Raw genomic sequence first — 22,041 nt, 5'->3', positions numbered from 1 at the left:
CTAATTTTTTATTCATGCAACAGATCTTTACTGAGCATCTGTTTTGTACCAAGCTTTGTGCCGTGTACTAGTGAACAAGAAGACTTCTCCTGCTCTTGTAGAGCATATTTTATAGATGTGAATCCATCATGAATACCTTTATAGTACAAACAGCCTCATTCCTCATATCTAATTGAGTTAATATGTTCACCAGAATGGTTCCTTAAGAAATGGCCTGTATCAGCTTACTTCTAAGTCTCCAAGCCTCTCCTTTTCCTGTGCTTTATTAGAATATTTAAAGAAACAATCTTCTCCATCCTCCTTTCAATGATATTTGCAACAGACATAGGAATGTGGTCCCTCTAATATCTTTTTATGTAAATTTACACAGAGCCCCTTATTTATTTGCCCAGGAAAATTAACGCATGTTCTAGATAGGCATGAGGATTTCTAAATCTCAGGAGGAAGACTGGTAGTAGGGTGTTTTAGTAAGTTTTTTTTTTTTTAAGCTTTCAGATGTACATCGTAATATATTTCGAATTCTGTATAGATTACATCATGTTCACCACCCAAAAATTAATTATAGTCTATCCCCTCACATGTGAACCTAATCACCCCTTTTGCCCTCCCCCCCTTCCCCTATAGTAACCACCAATCCAATCTCCATTGCTATGTGTTAGTTTGTCATTGTTTTTATCTTCTGCTTATGAGTGAGATCACACAGTATTTGGCTTTCTACCTCTGACTAATTTCACTCAGCATAATACCCTCAAAGACCATCCGTGTTGTCACAAATGGCTGGATTTCATCATTTCTTATGGCTGAGTAGTATTCCATTGTGTATAAATACCACATCTTCTTTATCCATTTGTCCCTTGATGGGCACCCAGGTTGGTTCCAAGTCTTGGCTATTGTGTATAATGCTGCAATGAACCATAGGGGTGCAAGTATCTTTATGCGTTTGTGTTTTCAAGTTCTTTGGATAAATACCCAGCAGTGAGACAGCTGGATCATATGGTAGACCTATTCTTAATTTTCTGAGGATACTCCATACTGTTTTCCATAGTGCCTGCACCAGTTTGCACTCCCACCAGCAGTGTACAAGGGTTCCCCTCTCTCCACAGCCTCTCCAGCATTTGTTATTTCCTGTCTTGTTAATTATAGCCATTCTGACTGGAGTGAAGTGATACCTCATTGTAGTTTTGATTTGCATTTCCCTGATAACTAATAATGTTGAGCATCTTTTCATATGCGTGTTGGTCATCCGTATATCTTCTTTGGAGAAATCTCTGTTCAGATCTTTTGCCCATTTAGTAAGTGTTTTTTTTTTTTTTTCCATGGCAATGCAAGGGTAGTTAAAGCCATTCAAATAAGGATACACAGTGTGTTAGTCTATTCCTGGGACAGGAGATTAAGCTTGGAGGAAAGGTTTATTGATTTAATTATTCTGGTTGCTGTCCCTTATCCCAAGTCACTCTCTGTATATTATCATGAGTATTGAATACATAGTATAAATAGGTTTATGTCACTTAATTTTGAATAAGGTATAACAGGCATTTGAAATATGATTTATATTGTATTGAATTTTGATCCTAACAACCCTATAAAGTAGCTATTACTCTTCCAGTTATAAAGGTGAGCAGACTGAGAGGGTTAAGTAGCTTGTCCCGGGATTGGAGACTGAAGAACCCACATCCTTAACCCAATGCCACGTTGCAGAACCCCTGACAGAAATGTGTTTATAACACAAAAGTGCATACACATTAGTGATATGACTAGATTTATGAGATGGTTCTAACCACAAATTAAGCAAGACGTTGTTACATATAATTCTCTGACCCCAAATCCACAGCAAGATAACATCACCTCAGACCACCTCAGTTGTCTCCATTATCAGTTCCTGTTCTGGTAACCTTCCCAGAACACCCTCCTCCAGGCCTTCTCCCAAAGGCATGTGTCCGCTGGGCAAGAATGCTGAGACCTTGTGCACCAATGCATTTCTGAAGAATTTATGCATAAATGATTTACAGATCAAGTCCTATATTAATTTACTAACGGCACTGGGAAATTAAGTAAATCTTAGTAAAGTTAGAAATCCCTTCCCCATTTATATTTTATGAAATCTTTTAAAGATGTTTACGAATTAGGTTTGCTTCAAGTCGAGCCTCCCTTAGGAAGAAAATAAATTTTTTTAATTGTCACTCGCTTTAAAAAAAAACGACAAGCAAAAGGAAATCTGACTGTGAGGGGGGTTATATAACATGAATAACATCTATGCATTCCAGTCTTACATACCACCCCATTTCTCTAAGTTTCTCAAGAGTAAGAATACACTGTAACATCATGTATCATTTAGAGTTGGGTGTCACTGATTTTACTGATTTCCTCTATGTTTGAAGGGCTGAGCAGCTCAGGAAATGTGATTTCAGGTAAATCGCTAGCTGTGGCCAGATTATCAGGAGGAAATAATGTCTATAGAGAAATACTTATTTTCTAAGCATTGCAGCCCCAATTTCAGTGATCAAATGAAGCACATGGGAAAATATTTTAAATATCTGTAAAACTGAAGGCCTGAGCTCCTGAACACTGTGTCATCCTCATGAATGCATCTAGATCAGGAAACCAGTGAAAATATCAAGTTATGGGGATTTGAAATCAGTTGATAGTGACAACCACACTGGCAATTCTCATTGTGTAGTGATGGTATCCAAGCCCCTGCAAAGTGTGCCCAGTGTTTAGAAGCCATGTCACATGACACATAGTTATATTTAGCATATAAAAGACAATAAATATGGCAGCTAAACTTGGGTATTTGAGGACCAATGTGTGGAAGTAGGCTAATTAGGTGGCTCTGTCAGCAGAACAAGGATGGATGACTGGAAGTTCTATGGAGAAATGTATGTATAGAAGAAAGGACTTTGGAATGATTGACGCTGCCCAATGGTGAGCAAGGGCAGCCTTTCGAGGCTGGCATGTTCATGAGTCTGAGGCTGGAGACTTCCTTGTTGAGAATACCCACGTACCAGAAACTCTTGTGTTGGGTAGGAGATTGGAAGTCCTTCTAGTTCCCAGACTTGGTTACTTGTTGATTTCCAAACCAAGACTGGAAAAGCTGGTGAAAATTATGCCAGCCTAGCAAAGGGTAAAGTTTATCAGCCACACTGAAAGTCCAACTCCTAACTGCAAATTCTTCTTATTCAGGAACACAGTACCATGCAAAAGCTACACTGCACGCAAGTTGACAAAATCGTGGCACAGTATGACAAAGAGAAGTCGACTCATGAGAAAATCCTAGAGAAGGCAATGAAGAAGAAGGGGTAACAGTGTTTATTTCCTTCTGGAGGCTTCTTGCCTTTTTATGTTTTGTCTTTTCCCATAGTTCAGCTGCCCGTTTAGGGCAAGGAAGAACTTAATCTTGACTGTGTTTTCATCATTAAAAATGATTCCTGGAAAAGAGGAGACTCATTCAGCTGAAGGGAGTGATTGAAGTAGAAAAGGGAGCTTTATTCAAGTTCTACAGCTTTTGGTTAATGACGTAATAATTATGTCTCTCATGGGTTTGCCGTTCAGGTATGTTTAAGGTGAACAGGGGGAGAAGGAAGGACAAGGTAAAGTTGAGTAGAGAAAATTAAAAAAAAAAAATATTTTGTATAGCCAGAAAATACATAATAAGGTTGATGCACCTGAGGAAAAGAATGCAATCTTGATTTTTAGTATTATAAGAATCCTTAGCTTATGCCAATAGATAAGACTGTTGAATAAAACCTATCATTGCCTTTACTGTGAAGGATTTTGTCTAGAATTAAGCCAGGAGATTGTTTCCATAATGCTGCAAGCTCACTGAATAACAGACTAGAGGGAAAACATACTCAGTGCCAGCCATTGAGAAGTGTTAGATTTGATGAGAGACCTAGCATTTTTAGAATAATGCTTCTCTCAGAGACATTCTCAATTAATAATATAATGAAGCATTCTAACTTAGACCATAATAAATCAGAGCGTATATGTTGAAGACAGAGGCTCAGGACTTATTCTGGTTTCACCAATCATATGGATAATTCAAAGGAAAAAAAAATAATCACTGAAATAAGCAATAATGGTTGCTGGGAAATTGCCTAGTATATATTTCCTGCTCACAATAGAATAAGAAGCAAAAATTACCCTGTGATGCCAAGAAATGCTATTTTCTCTCTTGCTGGCATTTGTAAAAGACAAAAATTTGGCTTTACAAACAAAAAGGATTAAAAATTCACTTCAAGGCTGAGGACCTATTTTCCAGTCTTCATTCCAAATAATATTTTATTGAATAAATGAAAAATAACTTGAAGAAAAACAGAAACCAAAATGGAAACTGTGACAACAGACCCTTCCCAACGAAATAATTGTTAGGTCTGAAGTGTCTCTTTGTGAACTGGTTGAATTGAGTAATCATGATACAGATATTTTGTAAGGTGTGTGTATTACTTGAAAAACTGATGTTGCCCAATGAGGTATGGCATCCTATGTTTGATGAACAGATTGTCTTCATCAGAAAGCCTTGAAGCAAAGGCCCGTGAGAATGGGAAGATATCTAACATCTGGCATGCATTTGCAATTTTCCATTTTCAGGGGAAGTAATTGTCTTGAAATGAAAAAAGAAACAGAAATTAAAATTCAGACACTGACATCAGATCACAAATCTAAGGTAAGAAAATGCCTATTTTTACAGCAGCAACTTGCATAAGATACTTTGTAATTTTTTAGAAGCCATATGCATAGTATAAATCAGAAATAACAGTAGCCTGGGGCCAGTCTGGGAAGCCGAGGGATCCAGGGGTCCACATTTGTTCCAGACTCACTGGCTTTACAAAGAGCCATTTCATGGAACATTTTTTTCTTCATCTGTAGAAATATGCTAACAATATCCAAGTTGTCTGCTTCAGAGACATCAAATGAAACAATAAATGGACTAAAAGGAAATACTGTATAAAATACAGAATATGCTTCCCTATAGAAGTAACATTAAACATATGACAGAAAACCACCCAACTTGTGGGTTGAGTAACTCTGATACTTGCTCCATCCTAAATTTGCTGTGGAAATTAGAGATGAGAAAAAAATCATGAGTTGACATTCTAGGAGATGAGCTTCATTACTCCTATTTCCCAAAAAACACAAGAAAATGGGAGCTTAGGGGACCTTAATTAAGTTTGTGGACATTTAGGGCACTAAGCACTGAGTTCCAGTCAACAACACAAATAATTCTTCCAGCAATATTGGTTAGAAAAGGAAAGAAAAAAAACTTTTAAAGAAAGCTCCCAGCTATAGCTTTTCGTCAAACCAGCCAGCCTCCATATGTGTGCTTGCAGCTCCATCATCCGGCTCAGTGACCCTCCACATACATGGGCCAGCCATGCTGTTCAAGCTGAAGTTCTCCTTGGTGCTTTGTGTGTTGTGTTTGTTCTGCCTCAAAATCTATAGAGGCAGTGTGCCACGTGTCTTTGAGAGCTGTTCCCCACTTTCTCTTTCTCTCTTCTAAACTAGAATGTTTGAGAAGTAATGACTGAGCAACATGCCATGATTTTTAGATGCTTTCTATAAATGGGATGGTAGAAACCTTCCAACTGTACCAATTTGCTTTTGCTGCATAATAAACAATGCCAAAATTGAGTGGCTTAAGACAACTACCATTTATTAGCTCACAATTCAGTGGGTCAGAATTTGGGCTATACTCAACCGAGTGGTTCTTCTACTGATTTTTTCTGGGTTCATTCCTGTGTCTCCAGTCAGCTGGGATTGATAGCCTCACTCAGATATCTTGTGGTAGGCTGGCTGCTGGTGGCTTTTTCCTACATGACCTCTCATCCTCCGGTAGGCTGGCACAGGCTCCATCACAAGGTAGCCTCAGGGCTCCAGGCATAGCAAAGGGTGAGCACTTCCCAAACCTTTGCTTGCATCACATTTGCTCCTCTCTCATGGCTAAAGCAAGTCTCGAGGTCAGCCAGATTCAAGGAGGTGGAGAAATAGACTCTAGCATCGCTTTCTACCCCAGCAGTTGTTAGGGTTGACACAATAAGTCATGATCTGGGACTAGAAGAACGCAGAGTGTCTATTCAGACCTGTGGCCTTGTGGAAGTGAAGCTGGAAATGCATGCCGTGATGCAGAGAATTCTGATGGAATCGGTAAAGGAGCCCAAGGCCCAGACAATGGGAGGTGGGCAAGTTAGGCAGTGGAATAACAGATTATGGTTAAATATTTAGAGTTAAAGTGATTGATTTATTTTAATAAGCTATGACATCCTGATTCCCATTTATTTTTTGCAGGTTATAGGTATTGGTGGGAGGGATCTGAAATACATAACTAATACTCTGCCTACAGTTCATAGCTAATATATGAGAATTCCAGGTGGCACCATCCCCCTTTTCCTACACAGGTCAAAGAGATTGTGGCCCAGCACACAAAGGAGTGGTCAGAAATGATCAACACCCACAGTGCTGAGGAGCAAGAAATCCGGGACCTGCACCTCAGCCAGCAGTGCGAGCTGCTGAGAAAGCTCCTGATCAGTGCCCACGAGCAGCAAACCCAGCAGCTAAAACTGTCCCATGACAGGTAGGAGGGTTCCCGTCTCCGGAATAAACTCTAATTGTTTATAGAGACTAATTGTGTGTGTGAGCCAAGGCAGTAAGGAAAATCAATGTGACATATAATACCGAGCTTTTGTGTATACCATATCATACGGTCAGCGTGAGCAAGGTGAGCTGTAAGAAATGGCTTCTGCCATCAGAGGGCTTACAAGTGTTGGCAAGATATCAACACACATGAAAATTAAGTCAAATTACAAATTGTGTATGATATATACTAATAAGCGTCACAGTCTGAAGGAGCTCTGCTGCCTCCGGAGTGGTCACAGAGCCTTCACAGAATGGTGGGGCTACAACTGGCCTTTGCACATGATCTGGAGTCTTTCAGGAAGAAAAGGCACAGAAGGAGATAAAGAGCAGCCAGTTAAGCTCCTAGAGTTATCGCTTCTGATCATTCACTGGCTGACTGTGGAGACAACTTTCTCTACATGATTTTATTTATCTGCGAATTTTAGAAAGAGGGCCTGATCAAGAAACAGCAGAGAAGTATCAATTCATTTTTTTCTCTCCCTACTTCAGCACACTGAATTTTGCATTTAAAATACTGCAAATGGTGCTGGCCAAGTGGCTTAGTGATTGAGTACACGCACTCTGTTCTGGTGGCCCAGGGTTCACAGGTTTGGATCCTGGGCACAGACCTATGCACTGCTTGTCAAGCCATGCTGTGGCGACATCCCACATGCAAAATGGAGGAGGATTGGCACAGTTAGCTCAGCGACAGTCTTCCTCAAGCAAAAAGAGGCAACAGACGTTAGCTCAGGGCCAGTCTTCCTCACCAAAAATAAAAAATAAAATACTGCAAATGGAGAGCTGGACATTTCCCCTGACAGAAGAGTGTTTATATTGATTACATCTTTTTGTCACAGCTTTGTGGCAGCCTGCTTACTTCTCACTGAGTGTCTACCATATGCCACAGTTAGGGCCTATTGATACACACAAAAGAGTAGAAAATAGAAGCATTATACAAACAAACCAACCAAAAAACTTTTCAAATGCTAACTGCATAAATTATCTGGTTACATTCCCAAATTCCCAACCTTATTTTGGTGGGATAGATACAGCCATAAGAACATAATGTGTTTTTGCCATGGTTTCCCATTTTCTTTTGGGGCCCCTAGATGTGTACTGTGCTGTTTCCTGTGGGATAATCTTCTACACTCTATCCGTTTTAAAGTATTCTATTTCATTGTGTAGGTTTAGAAGTTGTCTTTTCTTTCTTCCCTTAGACACGCCCTTGATTCAGTACACAGAAAGGTCTGTTCATCACTCTGCCTTTGACCATTGCTGCAATACCAGAATTTAGATGTCTACCCTTATTCAAAGATACTTCACAGAATAAAACACTCTTTTCTAACCTTTCTTGTAGTTGAATAAAAAAAAAATTAGCCCGCAACAGTAGGCATTGTCCCAAAGAGAAAAACAAAGTAAACCAATTCTGCCAATACATGGGAAGTCATTTGAGGAGACCGTAACTTAATTACTACTTTACCTTAAAAAAAAATCCATGGCAGGGCTATTATTCAAAGCAATAGCGGTGTTGAAGCTTTTTCTCGAGCACCCCGTGGTTGTTGGTTGTTGGTTTTTTCCACCATCATGGCTATTGTTCATGGCTGAAATCTTGCCTTCTTAACACTTGTCATCAACATTTGGTCATTGATAAGTGCATGTTGAATGCGTGAATAAAGAAATGGTCAATTTACTACCAAGTTGTGGAAGAAACTGAGAGCCATTTTCTTGGGCCCGGGAGTTTGTGTACAGATTCCTGCCTCTGTGACCCAAAGGTCACTAACTGAAGAACTCTCCGTTCCAGCCTTGTCCATCCCCTTTGATGCGGCGCAAACACTGGACTCCTTGGTGTCTCGTTTCCAGACAGTGCTTCAAGGAGATCTCCATAGGGTCCAGAAAAAATTCTTTGTTAGTAACATTCGTTCGAGTATTCTGAATTGTATGCCTCTACTGTACACCTAAATAATCTAAAGATATCAGTCTTTGTCATGTGCACACATGCATTTGCACACACAGTGCACAGTCAACTGTAGACATCCTTTTTTCTACTTCCTGTGCTCATTTGAAACCGCTTAGGCCCCTTCTTGCCCATGGGCTGTCAGAAAACAGGAATGTCACTTGTGAGGGTTCGAATGTCCTCTCTCTCTCTTCCAGGCCCATCTGATCCCAAAAAACATGAGGCAGAGCTGGAAAATCCTTGTATGTTATGGACAAACATAATGTCTCTTCTTCCCCATCCATCACCATTACTTCACGCTAGGTGGCCCCCTGCCGCAGGGAGAAGCATCCTCATGGATTGAGGCTCCTTCCGTCCTTTTCTCAGAATCCAAAATAACTCAATGAGCTCAATAATGAAAAAAACATGAAGCAAGTCCTACTGTCACATGTGGGATTTGTTTTTTATTTTTTCATTTTTCTTTTAAAGTTAAATATCCATAACATAAAGTTTACCATTTAAACCCTTTTTAAGTATATGCCGTTAAGTCCATTGACTGTGTCGTGCAACATTACCACCAACTCTCTCCAGAACTTTTTCATCTTTTCCAACTGAAACTCTGTACCCGTGAAACACTAACGCCCCATTCCCTCTTCTCCCTGTCTGTCTGTTTTTAATGCAAAGGGAAAGCAAAGAAATGAGAGCACACCAGGCTAAGATTTCTATGGAAAATAGCAAGGCCATCAGCCAAGATAAATCTATCAAGAATAAAGCAGAACGGGAAAGGTAAGTCTCAGGATGCTCACTGTGGGGATGTAGCTTCGACTTGAAGACATAGACTCAACAGCGTTTGTGTGTGTATACACGCACGTATTCACATTCGAGATATACAAAACCCTGTGGGTTTTGACTAAGAATTCCGCTATTATAACTGCTCTGAAGATTTATTATTATTGCTGTAGAACAATTTACCACCAGTAAAATAAATTTACATTCAATATATGTTTACTCATTTACACACAAAATTGTATAAAATATGGCATAAAAATAAATATAATTCCAAAATACCCTTCCCGCATTCCATTGAGCCATTCTGCATGCATCTCACCTACTCAAGTGTAAGCCCATTCTGGATGGATCAGCTCTCCCAGCAGCGTGTAGAAAGACAGGCTACAGTTGCTGTCCAGCTACCCCAATTTCATTGGTTTTTAAAACACATCTCGGTTATTAACCATAATGAGTAATTTTAAACTTGAAATGTGATAATGTATAAAGCATAATACCATCTAGTGCATTCTCATGCTGAAGTTTTGTTGGATTAAATATGGCTTGGAATTCATGGGCCAGCAATGGGATATGGAATTCCACAGTAATTTGACCTGGAAATGAATTGCCTTTTCAACACTTTGGCTAAATTTCCCAATTGACACGGAATGTCATATGTGTCTCTCTAGAGAGATTAATACTCATTTTAATCAATGCTTATTTGTACTATCATGTTGTGGTATTTTTGGGTCTTTTTTATTTAAACAAAGGGCCATCCTCTGGATCTTATTCTCAGACAAGGAACTTTTTTTAAGGGCGTTATATATGTAGAAATGACACCATCCACTTTAGCTCAAAAACATAAAATATTACAGCCATAACAAATCCTCATTAATTTGAACTATTTTAGACTCTCCAAAGTGAAATATAGAACTCAACATAATAAATGTGCTAATTATTAAATAGCTCTTAATCAACTTTTTAAATATGTTGCAACGTGGACTTCAGTCCTGTTGAGGTCAAATTATCTTAAATTCTGAGTTAGTGATAACTTAATTAGCAATGTCTTTTAATTTCCTTGTTATAACTTTGTATCCAGTGGTAGGTGATTCTAAACCATCTATAAATGGCTGGTTTTTCCAAAAATAATTTCTCTATGCTAAATAGCTACCTTCTAAATACACACTGTGTGTGTGTGTGTGTGTATCCACCTAATCAACTACTGAGAAATAAAATTAAAAATTTATAATCAGAGAGCTAAGAAAGATGTAGAAGCTGAAAAACACTTCTAGTCTTGGGTCGAAGAAGACATTTCAACAGAAATTACACAATATTTATAACTGGATGACAATGCAGGCACTGTTTATCAATGTGTCGTTAAAGTGCACAGCAAAAGAAACAATCAACAAAGTGAAGCAACATATGGAATGGGAGGAAATATTTATAAACCATATGTCAGATAAGGGGTTAATATCCAAAATATATATGGAACTCATACAACTCAGTAGCAAAATAGCAAAAAAACAAATAATTCAATTAAAAAATGGACAGAGGATCTGAATAGACATTTTTCCAAAGAAGACATACAAATTGCCAACAGGTAATTGAAAAAGGCTCAGCATCACTAAGCATCAGGGAAATGCAAATCAAAACCACAGTGAGATATCACCTCACACTTGTTAGAATGGCTATTACCAAAAAGACAAGAGGTAACAAGTGTCAGCAAGGATGTGGAGAAAAGGGGACCCCCGGTACTGTTGGGAGGAATGTCAATTGTACAGCCACCATGGGGAACACTATGGAGGTTCCTCAAAAAATTAAAACCAGAACTACTATATAATCCAGCAGTCCCATTTCAGGATATATATCCAAAGGAAATGAAATCACTATCGAGAAGAGATATCTGCACCCTTGTATTCATTGCAGCATTATTCTCAATAGGCAAGACATAGAAACAACCTAAGTGTCCATCAATGGATTAATGGATAAGGAAATGTTTTGTATATATTATATCTATATATAATAACATAATATATATGAGTATTATACAACCATAAAAAGATGGAAATTCTGCCATTTGCAACAACATGGATGGAACTGGAGGGTATTATGCTAAGTGCTAAGTGAAATTAGTCAGACACAGAAAAGACAAATACTGTATGATCTCTCTTATACATATGTGGAATCTAAAAAAAAGCCAAACTCATAGAAACAGATTAGAATGGTAGTTACTAGGGGTTGGAGGCTAGAGGAATTAGGAACATGCTGATTAAAGGGTAAAAACTTCTGGGGATCTAAAGTACAGCATGGTGACTATAGTTAAAAATATGGTGTTATATGCTTGAAAGTTGCTAAGAGAGTAGATCTTAAGTGTTCTCACCACAGAAAAGGAAGGTAGCTAAAGTGATATTACAGTGAAAATTATAGCCTAGATGCTATATTTTTAAAAGAAATAAAAATTAATGAGCTAAAAACTGAAAGAGGATATGAAATTAGAAAAACAGAGTGAACCCAAAGATCTCAGATGGGAAGAAATAATAAATTTAAAAAGCAAAAAGTATTGAAATAGAAAACAAAAAGCAATAGAGAGTATCAGCAAAAACAAAAGCTTGTTATTAGAAACAAATAGTAAAATCAGTAAACCTCCAGCAAGACTGATCAAAAAGAGAAAGAGAGAGAAAGCACGAATTAGTAATATTAGGAATGAAAAGGGAAATAACTGCAGATACAATAAATAATTTTGAAAATCAAGACTACAATACTACCAATGAATTTGAAAACTTAGATCGAATGGACAATTTCCTAGAAAAATGTAAATCTCTAAAACTGACTGACACAGGAGAAAACCTGAAAAGACCTATAATAACTATTACAGAAATTCAATCAGTTATATGCCTCTTCAGTCATGAAGAACACTCCACCTCACCAATAATCAGGGAAATGCAAACTGAAACAACAGCGTGATGCCATTTCATGAAATCAACCAGTTAACACAAAAGTGAATGTCTGACAATATACAGAGTGGGAAAACGTGGAGAAAGGGTAGCACCCACATACTATGAATGGGAGTACAAATTAGGACAAGGGCTTTGGAGTAAAGATGAAGTTGTTCATTCCCTACCAACCTGCAAGTCAAGGTATGCAACCTGGAGAAATCTTCCCCTATATGCACAAGAAGATATGCCCTGCATTTCATTCATTTCTTTAGTCACCAGATACTTAGTGTGCCAAGTATTGCAGGGCCCTATGCACCAGATCATCGTAGCATTGTTCGGAAATAACCTACTTTTCACTAATGGCAAAATGGAAATATTGTAGTCTATTCATAAATGGAAAAATCAATACGGCAGATGAAAATAATGGAATAGTTTGAAACATTGCTATACCTCTAAAACATAAGGCTAAGTGATAAGTTATCGAAGGAAACCCAGACTATGTTACCATTTAGGTAAATTTGGAAAACATACAAAACAATATAGTCCAGCAGCATCCACATCACCTGGGAGCTTGTGAAATGCAGAACCTCAGGACCGCCCCGGACCCGCTTAATCGGACCCTCTGCCTGGCAATCTGTGTTTTGATAGTACCTCCAGGTGATTTGTATGCATGTGAAAGTATAAGAAGCACTTGTATATATTACATGTGGACATATCCATGTGTAATAAAGATATTAAAACATGGATGGGAAGGTCCACCCAAATTCGGAATAGTGGTTAGACCTGGAGAGAGAGAAGGGTGAGAAACAGAATCAGGGAGAAGACAAAGGGGGCTTAATTATATCTGTAACACTTTGTTTCTTTTAAAAATATGAGACAAGCATGGCAAAACATCAGTATTGACTAATCTGAGTGATGGCTACACAGATGTTATTTATATTTTTCTCTGTACATTGTATGTTTCAAAATTCCATAATAAAAATAAAAAGGAAGTGATGATCCCATCCAGATAATTAACTGGAATATAACTCTTTCATAGTTAATATTATGTGAATTCCATTCGATGTCATACCAACTGTCATTTGTACCTGTTGCTTTTAGGCGAGTCAGGGAGTTAAACAGCAGCAATACTAAAAAGTTTCTGGAAGAAAGAAAGAGAGTAAGTATTTTATAATTTTCTTGGCACTCTTCCTTTAAAAACTGTAAACAATAACTCATCCTTAGATATCAGACTTCTGGCTCATTTGCTTAATTTGATTTTTCTGTACATTAAACATTCTAATCGCTCCCTGAAAGCTAAAGTAATCTCTCCTAAAGTCTTTAAGGTAATTATTTGGCACCATTTTATACAGAAAATGAAGCCAGGTTTTAATCATGCCTAAGTACTCTGTTATTTTCTAAGATTTTGGCAGGAAACATCTTCCCAATAAGAATTATGGGTTTAAACTCTCCTAGTTTTCAGCTACTTTTATTTCTTCTTTATTATTATTATCTCCCTTACTTAAATGGTAAGCTTACTAGTCATTCCTCATCCACAAGTTTTAAGATTACAACCTGAAGTTCATCTGAATTTTCTTTTTTTTTGTTTTTTGCAGCTTGCAATGAAACAGTCCAAAGAAATGGATCAGCTGAAAAAAGTCCAGCTTGAACACCTAGAATTCCTAGAGAAACAGAATGAGCAGGTATTTCACCTAAAAAGCATAAAAAAACGTAGGCTGCCAGCCAGCTTTGGGAGGCAAATGCCACGGCCCACAGTGACCCTTCTGCTAACGCCAGTGACCTGAGTAGTGACATGGAAAGGTGGCTGGAAAAATTTGGTGCCTATTACTGTATTTTCCCCAATTCATCCAACATGAACTGAAAGTCTTCTTTTTTGAAGCGGGAGAGGAATGTGGCCATGGGGAAAAAAGAATCAAAAGTGATCATTTGAGTAGATTATGGGGATTCTAAGAATGACATTACTGAGAGGAGAAAACAAAGGTTATAAAGGACTTCTCCATTTTCATTTAGAGTTTTATAATTTGTAACCTAGAAGCAAGTGATATTATATTTAAGAGCAAACGAGAGAAAGCACCTATTTTCAATCTCAATCTAAAAATGAAGTTATAAAACTCTTAGGGCTTACAAGCAGGACCTAAAGTCATGAGCTGTGGTAATTCTACAAACCCCATAGAGTGGATGCCATACTCTGGGTGCGTTTTCCCAGCAAGGCAAAACACTAAATTAAAAAGTACACACAAATAAAAAGGGTTATCCAAAATCCAACTGTTTAGTGAGGCCATCAGGCATATACCAACACCAAGATAAATGGATGTTTACCTAAAGCAGAGGGCAGGTGGGCTCCATCGCAAATGGGCTGCAGCCCGTCAGCCATCCACAGTCTCATTTCAATGTGATGGAAATGCCTCTAGCGTAGATAGCCAAATGACCCTCAGCTGCAGTTTAAAATTCAGTCTATCTCAGTTCAAATTTCACTCTTCAGATATAGCTGGTTTGGATGTTATTATTTCTAGATAATTTACTTCCATCTAGAAACTATAAAGAGGTTTTGATGAAATACATACTTGTACTACATTGTTCTTTCGTATTTCCCTCCATCTATAAGGCAATCCTATTTAAGTATATTTTTTCAGAGTAAATGGCTTCCATTGAAGAACACTTAAGTAGGAATTACACTAAAAAGTACCTTTGCGAAAATAAAACCATAAAATCTTTTTTTTGTATTGCAATTGGGTAACAAATCCAACTTCTGGTTTCAGATTCTTGACTTTTTAGTGGATAGAAGTGTTATTCATCAACATCCTTCTGAGTTATGTTTCACATTTCCTTTTTAGCTAAATGCTTCTATTCATGAACAGTCCACAGATCCCCAGGGGAACACTAGATGTTTATTGTCCCATGGGTCCAGTTCATTTGACCAACTCATAGATACATCACGTTCTGGTACAAGTTACCCAGCTTATGTTTTTGCTCTTAAAGCACTGCTCAGAAAGTGTTCCTGGGGAGAAAATGACAATATGAATAAGGCGAAAGCCACCGTCTCCAAAACATTAGAATCTACTTCAGTGATTCAGGGCTGGGTGGGGATAAGGCTGCCTTAGAAGAAGGCACAATGAAGGTAAGGCACGGTCATGTTTCAGTTAACTAAATTAAGAAACTACTTAGAAATTATTGTGTTGCTTAGCAACAAGTTTGACTAAAGAATATAAATGTGCTAAAAATGACTCATCACTACAATGGTGGTGTATTTCAGAGCTAGAGAATACAGTTACCTGGTGGTTTTGGTCTCAGAACCAAAGTACACAATAAAAAAATCACTGTGAGCTTTTATCCCCATACATGGATAATTCAAACAGCACTAGAGTTCTTGCATTAGGATATTGGATTAGTGATAATTGTACTGATTTGACCATTTGGAAGGATAGTGGCTTTTTGTTCCAAAAATTCATATAATGCCTTTCAATATGTCATAAGTAATGTCTACCACCCACAACTGGTACTTGGAGTCACAGAAGCTTAAGAAAGCACAGAACACGCGAAGGCTTGAGACTTGATCAAGATTTAATGGGATTCAATGAAAATGAATTCAAGATATATTGATGCTTCTGGCAAATGTAGAATGTGGACTCGAATTTCTGTGTTAAGCTTTGCTTTACAAATATGGCCTATTCCATAACAAATTTAATCCCAGATCTTTCTAATACATAAATATATATATATATACATATTTGGAATTTAAAAGTCAGAGAGCTCTCAATTCACTGTTACTCAGTGTGTGAAAACACTGTCTTAGGCACAGGGCAAAAAATACAAACACTGACTCCGTTTTTTCCCTCCTAATAGGCAAGGTCTGGAGCTATGTAGGAGGGCTCCCTTCATGACCAACTAAACCTTTCATTGGCAGAAAACAGTTCCCTGTCTCCAGACAATCCCAAACTTTTATAACAATCACCCAAACCATTGTTAAACCCCAAGACTTTTTCTGTTTCTAAGCCAAAGATAAATTAATGTTAACATTCCCCCTTAATCTCTCCCTTTATGGCTTCTTACTGCTCTCCTGCCATTCCACACTATGAGTGCTCCCAGTCGCCCCAAAGCAAAGCGTGGAATGGATTTACTTAGTTAACTAGACCAGTGCTGAGGGCACTGGCGGAAACAACTCAAGTTTTAATATATTTTGGTCTTGATTCTGGATCCTAACCTGTGTCCTTTTTAAGCCACCTAATGGCCTTGTCTACTTGGTCAGCCAATTATTCATTTAAAACCCTAAAGGTCAGGGATTTTTTTCCAATTTAATTTTCCTGTGGACCTCCCAGCCACACGGTATCTCATCTTCTTGATGTGTACCATTTCAAACATTCACAGCTCCATGACTGTCACACCCAAGTTTTAAAAATTGATTCTTGTCATCAGTGCTATCATTTAATCAACAGAGGTGAGGGGTCTTCTAGAGGGAGGGATCCCCGCTCACTGCGGCAGTACAGAGGTGCAGTCCGGGTCAGTAGGCATTGGTTGTTTGTTTTGTTCTTTTTTTCTGTTGAGATCAACTCGGGGGAAGTTTGTCACTGATGGTTGTATACATGTTTTATTCTTAGCCTTTTGCTTTTCTGTATATGGTTTTGCATTCATTTCTCAAATTCACTTCAGTATTCATTTATTTTATTTGTTTTGTATGTATGACTCAATTTTGACATTACTATTTTTGTACAAACAGCTTTTGAAATCCTGTCATGCAGTGTCCCAAACGCAAGGTAGGACCGAAACTCTGATAAGCAAGACATTGCTTTCCTTCTCCACTATGTCAGTATCCTCGGTGCAGATCCATTTATGATTCACATCTGGTCATAACTAATTAATATCTCAAGGGTTTGGAGTTAAAAGCTTGATTATTTCATGCTTGGATTTCTGATATAATATTGAAATCGAAATGCCCAAATTCCTTAGAGAATTATTTCTGATGGAGTTTTAGCCAGCATTTCCCATTGCAGACCTGGAAAACTCAAGTCACGCTAATGCAGACAGAGCCAGGCATCAAGAACAGTGACATACGGTTGTCATCTGAACTGGCCACAGCTAAGACTGGGTCACAGAGTCAGCTCTCCCACAAACATTAAAGTGACTGCAATTAATTTTTAAAGCACCCCACTAAAAGTTCATTGATGGTTTTTAATGACAGAGAGTTATGGTCTGCGTGCAGAACATTATACAATGTTATTACACAATGACTCTTGTCATGGTTTCTGCTCGATCAGGTCTGCCAAGGACCCTAATCACCCCTCATAAGTAAAGTGACTGTATAATTGATTGTCCAAACCAGGATAGTTTTGAGAGTGAAAAGGGGCACTGGACTGCTTACTAGCCAGGACTACAGGCATAAGCTGGAACAGTCGCTGGCAAATCGGGATGAATGGTCATGCTCATATGAGAATGTGGCTCTTGGAATAATCTTTTAGTGTCATGTGATTCTTGCTTCTAAATTGTGTTCGACATTGTCTTTAAATACTAAAGGGGAGAAGCATAGGGAATCCTTTATTACTATTATTGAACATAAAAGTATTTGATTTCCAGAGCTAATAATGTTTCACTGTCATCTCTTATAAATACTGTTTGTGTCATAGTTTCATGTTTGTATATTTTTCTCCATTTCTTCATTTCTTTATTAGAGTATTACTATACTTTATGCATAAAAAAAAATCTGGGTAGAGGGATCCATCCTTCTCAAATGTAAGCTGAAAGATAGTATTCTTTGGTGTTATTATATCCATCCTCACCAAAATGAAATTGAAAGCCAAATATAAAAATCAGAAGAGGAAAGAAATCACTATGGTCCATGGGTTAAACTAATTTTGTAACAGGACTTCATTTGGGACATTCAGATACCCATGTATGATCCCCAGAGTTGATCCAACCCTCCTGCTCACCTTCCATGTAGTTGGAGTACCTAAGCAGACACGAATAGTAACATCAGAGCACTTCTGAGTCCTTCTCTGAGTTATACCTTTGTATATCCATGTTTCTATTCTTAAATGTCCTTTATTTCAAAGTGATGTGTCACTAAAAGAGGACAAGGGAACTTTATTGTTCCTCCAAAAGATATATGTGTTGATTGGGCAAAAGCATTTAATTGGAAAGTAAGAGTTGAAATGAACCCATAGATTTTCCCTCATTGCTAAGCAACTGTTTGTCACCAGAACCTGCCCCGCATCTGACACCTCTCTACCTCCCAAACCAGCTGGTTGTCTTCGTGACAGTCTTAATTCACGAGATTGAAGTCACCATGGCTTCCTTCCTGGGGTAGCCTATAACAAATTAATTACCGCAGAGAAGTGAAAGCCCATAGGCATAGTTTTTGGACGATAGGATTCCAAGAACCATACATCTTCCTGTAATGTTCTACCTCCAGGATACTCCAGCCAAACCAATGTGATATACTCCCACCTAAACTTCTCTGTCGGTTAGAGTCTGAGGGAATTACTTTTAATTAAATTTTAGGCTACTTGGGGAATAAATTGTGTATAAGCAACACTTATTCTAAAAGTGATCAAATTATCTATACATAGTCAAGGCAACATGTTAGTCTGTAGAAACTAAATCAAACATTTTGACGTGACATAGTCTAAATATCGAGTGACTGGCTCAGCCTCTCTTCAAATGATTTTCCTGGCACTGTGTAGACCAGACCTTCTCAAACTTTAATGTGCATAAAAATTTCCTGAGGGTCTTGTTAAAATGCAGATTCTGACTCAGTAGGTCTGGGGTGGAGTCCAAGATTCTGCATTTCTTATAAGGTCTCAGGTTATGCTGATACTGTTGGTCCATGGACTAAACTTTGAGTAGCAAGGACATAGTGACAGCATCAGTTTCATGGGAGAAAAGAGGCCAGGGATGCTACATGCCTTCAGGAAAGGATTTCAACCTGTAAGGCCATGTTTCTGATGTTACAGGCGAAGGAGATGCAGCAGATGGTGAAATTGGAAGCCGAGATGGACCGCAGACCAGCAACAGTAGTATGAAACTCCAAAACGCAAACTGACACAGCAAAACCACGCAGCATCAAAAGATCACTACCAAACTTCTGGACACAAATTCCATGGAAGAAAGCTGTTGTCCTTTGTGTTTCCTTTTGTGTGTAGACAAGACGTTACCTGAAACCACAGAGATTTAACCTTTGGGATATTGAATTTCCTTGGCCAACCACAAGTAGCTACAAATCCACAAAACTGACTATTCCAGTAAGGCAGAATTTAACCACTGACAATACAACTTAAACATGTTTGCCATAAATCCCATCACAAGTCAATGAGCTTGGTGTTCACAACTCTGCTTTGTGATGCTTTAGGACATGTTTGAGCTGCAGCAAAAATAGTGCATTAGCAATTTAATAGCGAGCGCATGCACTAGTAAAAACCCAACTCTGTCTACAAATTCATCAGCAGAAGTGGTGATCTGCTAAACAAATAATTTTGCAGAATTTTTCTACAGCTAAGTTACCTCATCAGTAAGTGCCATGTCTCTACCATGCCATAAGGAGCTAATTTCCTGTAAAAGTTGTGGAAATTATTAGAACCATAGAAAAATAGAACAGTGTACCTGTGCCAAAAGTCATCAGTACTCAAAGGAGAACTCTGTTAGGCACATTACACCTGACCTTGCTTTATAGGAATTGCTTCTGCTGATTCCAGATACTACAATTCACTATTACACCATAAAGATCGTGAAGTGGTTATTGGCAAACGTTTGTAAATGTGACCATGTATAAAGTATTTATACTCCTAATTCACACTGTTATAGAGCAAAATCATCTAAGTATTGCCACATGACAAGACTAGTAAACAGGAATCCTAGAACTATGTTTGCATGATGCACAAGCACCAATTAAGACTAATCCGTGCAGGCACAGTTAACCTAACGCCAAATAAATACTGGTTCAATAAACGTATGGCACAGAATATAATTTGACTATCAAGACTTTTCGCATAATGAAGAAGTCTATATATATGTGTATATGAATTATGTGGGCATTCTTGATACTTCAAGTTCTAGTTTCAAAAAAATACATAACTAATTTAATTTTACACAAAAATATTTATGCAGATTTTCAGAATTTCATATCAGGAAATAACCTTTTTATGTCTGTTAAATATCAAGACGATTTGCTACAGTGTTAATCTGCATGGTCTTTAAGCCTGCTGTAGTTGTGTGGCAGACAGTGCATGAGAAGTATTCCGCTGGGAATGGAGCCATGCCGCCGAAGCCAAGAGGAGCGCATGGAAACCTGGTAGTCTAGAACTAATCAGATTACTGATTGTAGGACACAGAACACCAACTGAATTGTTGTATATGCTTGTACAAACTGATTCTGTGTGTTCCTCTGAACAAAGCAGAGAAAATTATGTTACCGTCAATATTGAAACCAAACTTCCAACTTCTCTAATAAAAAATTAAAACACATTGAACCTGTCAGAGTATTTGCTCCCAAGGATGCTTTCCAGTAACGTTTTTGCCTTTTCCACAAATGATCTCTTCATTATTTTCAAAGGAGGCTTATTCATACCCACAACACACTTTTTCCCCCAAGTGACACAAAATAGGCTGATACTGGTTGACTCCCAAATGGAAGGTCCTTGTTTTTCGTTTTCTCATATTTACAATTTGGACTGGCTTCTGAGAAGTTTCTCTGGTTCCACATTTCCTTGGAATGTAAGACAGTGGGGTTACAGTACGTATCTTTCAGCACTAACAGCCCAAGAAAAATTATGACTTTAAAATAGCACCTCATTTGGATGGCCAATTTTCAAAGATTCCGAATGGCTCCTCCTCATCAAATGGAATGGCTTCTTCCAAGAGCTAAGCTCACCATTCTGTAGCCCTTGACTGAATCCATTACTTGCCTCTTTTCTTCTCTGCTTCTGAGAGGTGCCCTTAGTTTTCCCATTTTTCTGATCATTTCTTCACTGGCTTTTCATCCTCCTACACCACCAGAAGTATTTCTGTTCCAGTGTTATCTCCAGAGCTTCTTTTTTCTTTCACCCAGATTACTTTCAGTATTTGAGACATCTTACCCGCCGGAAGATTCCATCGTAGTAGGCTTAAAATGTACACACAGCTCAAATGTACAACAAAAGATGTGTTTTATTTTCAATTGTAAGTTCCTATCGCACTCAAATCCTGCACTTTCACTTATGAAAGAAAAAAATCATGCCAATTAAAGTAACCCAGTCTCTTCCAGGTTAAAAAACACTTTCCTTCAGAGGCATATTCAATCATTTCAAAGTCAAATCCCTGTTAGAGTTCCCTCCCTGTCCAAGAGGTCTCCCTGCTTCTTTCCCTAGCTGGCATCTGGGCGTAAGGGGACGCTCCTGTGTCCTCTGGCAGTGGAGAGGAGCATCTGTCTCCCCGCTGTTGCACTGTCCTAACTGCACTGCAGCTCTGCGAAGTGGGCCCTTCCATCCCAGCGTCCCAAGGTCCCTGCTCAGCCCAGTCTTCATTCCCGACTCAGTTCATTCCAGCATTCTTCTGAGATAAACAGGAACTTCTGGATCTTTGTGGGCTGTGGGGGACCCAGAAGTGCTAGTTCAGGTCCATCATTTATATACCTCCTCTGCCCCTTTGTCAGCTACTAGCGCCATGCTGTTCCAATGCCGTGGAGGTTTCTCCAGGAGGCCTGCAATTTCATAGAGCTATGCCCCAAGAAGCAAGAAGCAAGCCTGCTTTATACTGGGCCCCCAGCCTATCTGGCTTTCTACTGCATCTTGCCCCCTAGGACTTTTTGTTCCAATCAGGGCACTTGAATCTCAA

General features: G+C 38.5%; 1 protein-coding gene across 17 annotated transcripts in view; it reads left to right on the top strand.

Annotated features, from left to right (window-relative positions):
• The window catches only part of PLCB4 (phospholipase C beta 4), a 388,953-nt gene extending 368,259 nt beyond the window's left edge, over nucleotides 1-20,694 (top strand). For 14 of the 17 annotated variants that reach the window (XM_070587870.1, XM_070587861.1, XM_070587872.1 and 11 more), the window contains 8 exons: nucleotides 3,181-3,296; nucleotides 4,588-4,663; nucleotides 6,393-6,568; nucleotides 9,227-9,328; nucleotides 13,345-13,402; nucleotides 13,839-13,925; nucleotides 16,958-16,994; nucleotides 19,188-20,694. In XM_070587870.1, the coding sequence (XP_070443971.1) occupies nucleotides 3,181-3,296; nucleotides 4,588-4,663; nucleotides 6,393-6,568; nucleotides 9,227-9,328; nucleotides 13,345-13,402; nucleotides 13,839-13,925; nucleotides 16,958-16,994; nucleotides 19,188-19,276 (741 nt within the window). In that variant the 3' untranslated portion in view covers nucleotides 19,277-20,694. The remainder of the gene's footprint in view (nucleotides 1-3,180; nucleotides 3,297-4,587; nucleotides 4,664-6,392; nucleotides 6,569-9,226; nucleotides 9,329-13,344; nucleotides 13,403-13,838; nucleotides 13,926-16,957; nucleotides 16,995-19,187) is intronic. The other 3 variants (XM_070587877.1, XM_070587869.1, XM_070587879.1) reach the window with 1 other exon arrangement.
• The last annotated feature ends 1,347 nt before the right edge of the window (nucleotides 20,695-22,041 follow it).

Source organism: Equus przewalskii, chromosome 21 (genome assembly GCF_037783145.1).
Source record: "Equus przewalskii isolate Varuska chromosome 21, EquPr2, whole genome shotgun sequence".
Lineage (NCBI taxonomy): Eukaryota > Metazoa > Chordata > Mammalia > Perissodactyla > Equidae > Equus > Equus przewalskii.
Note: the sequence above shows the minus strand (reverse complement) of the source record. Positions and strands in the feature narration are given on the sequence as shown.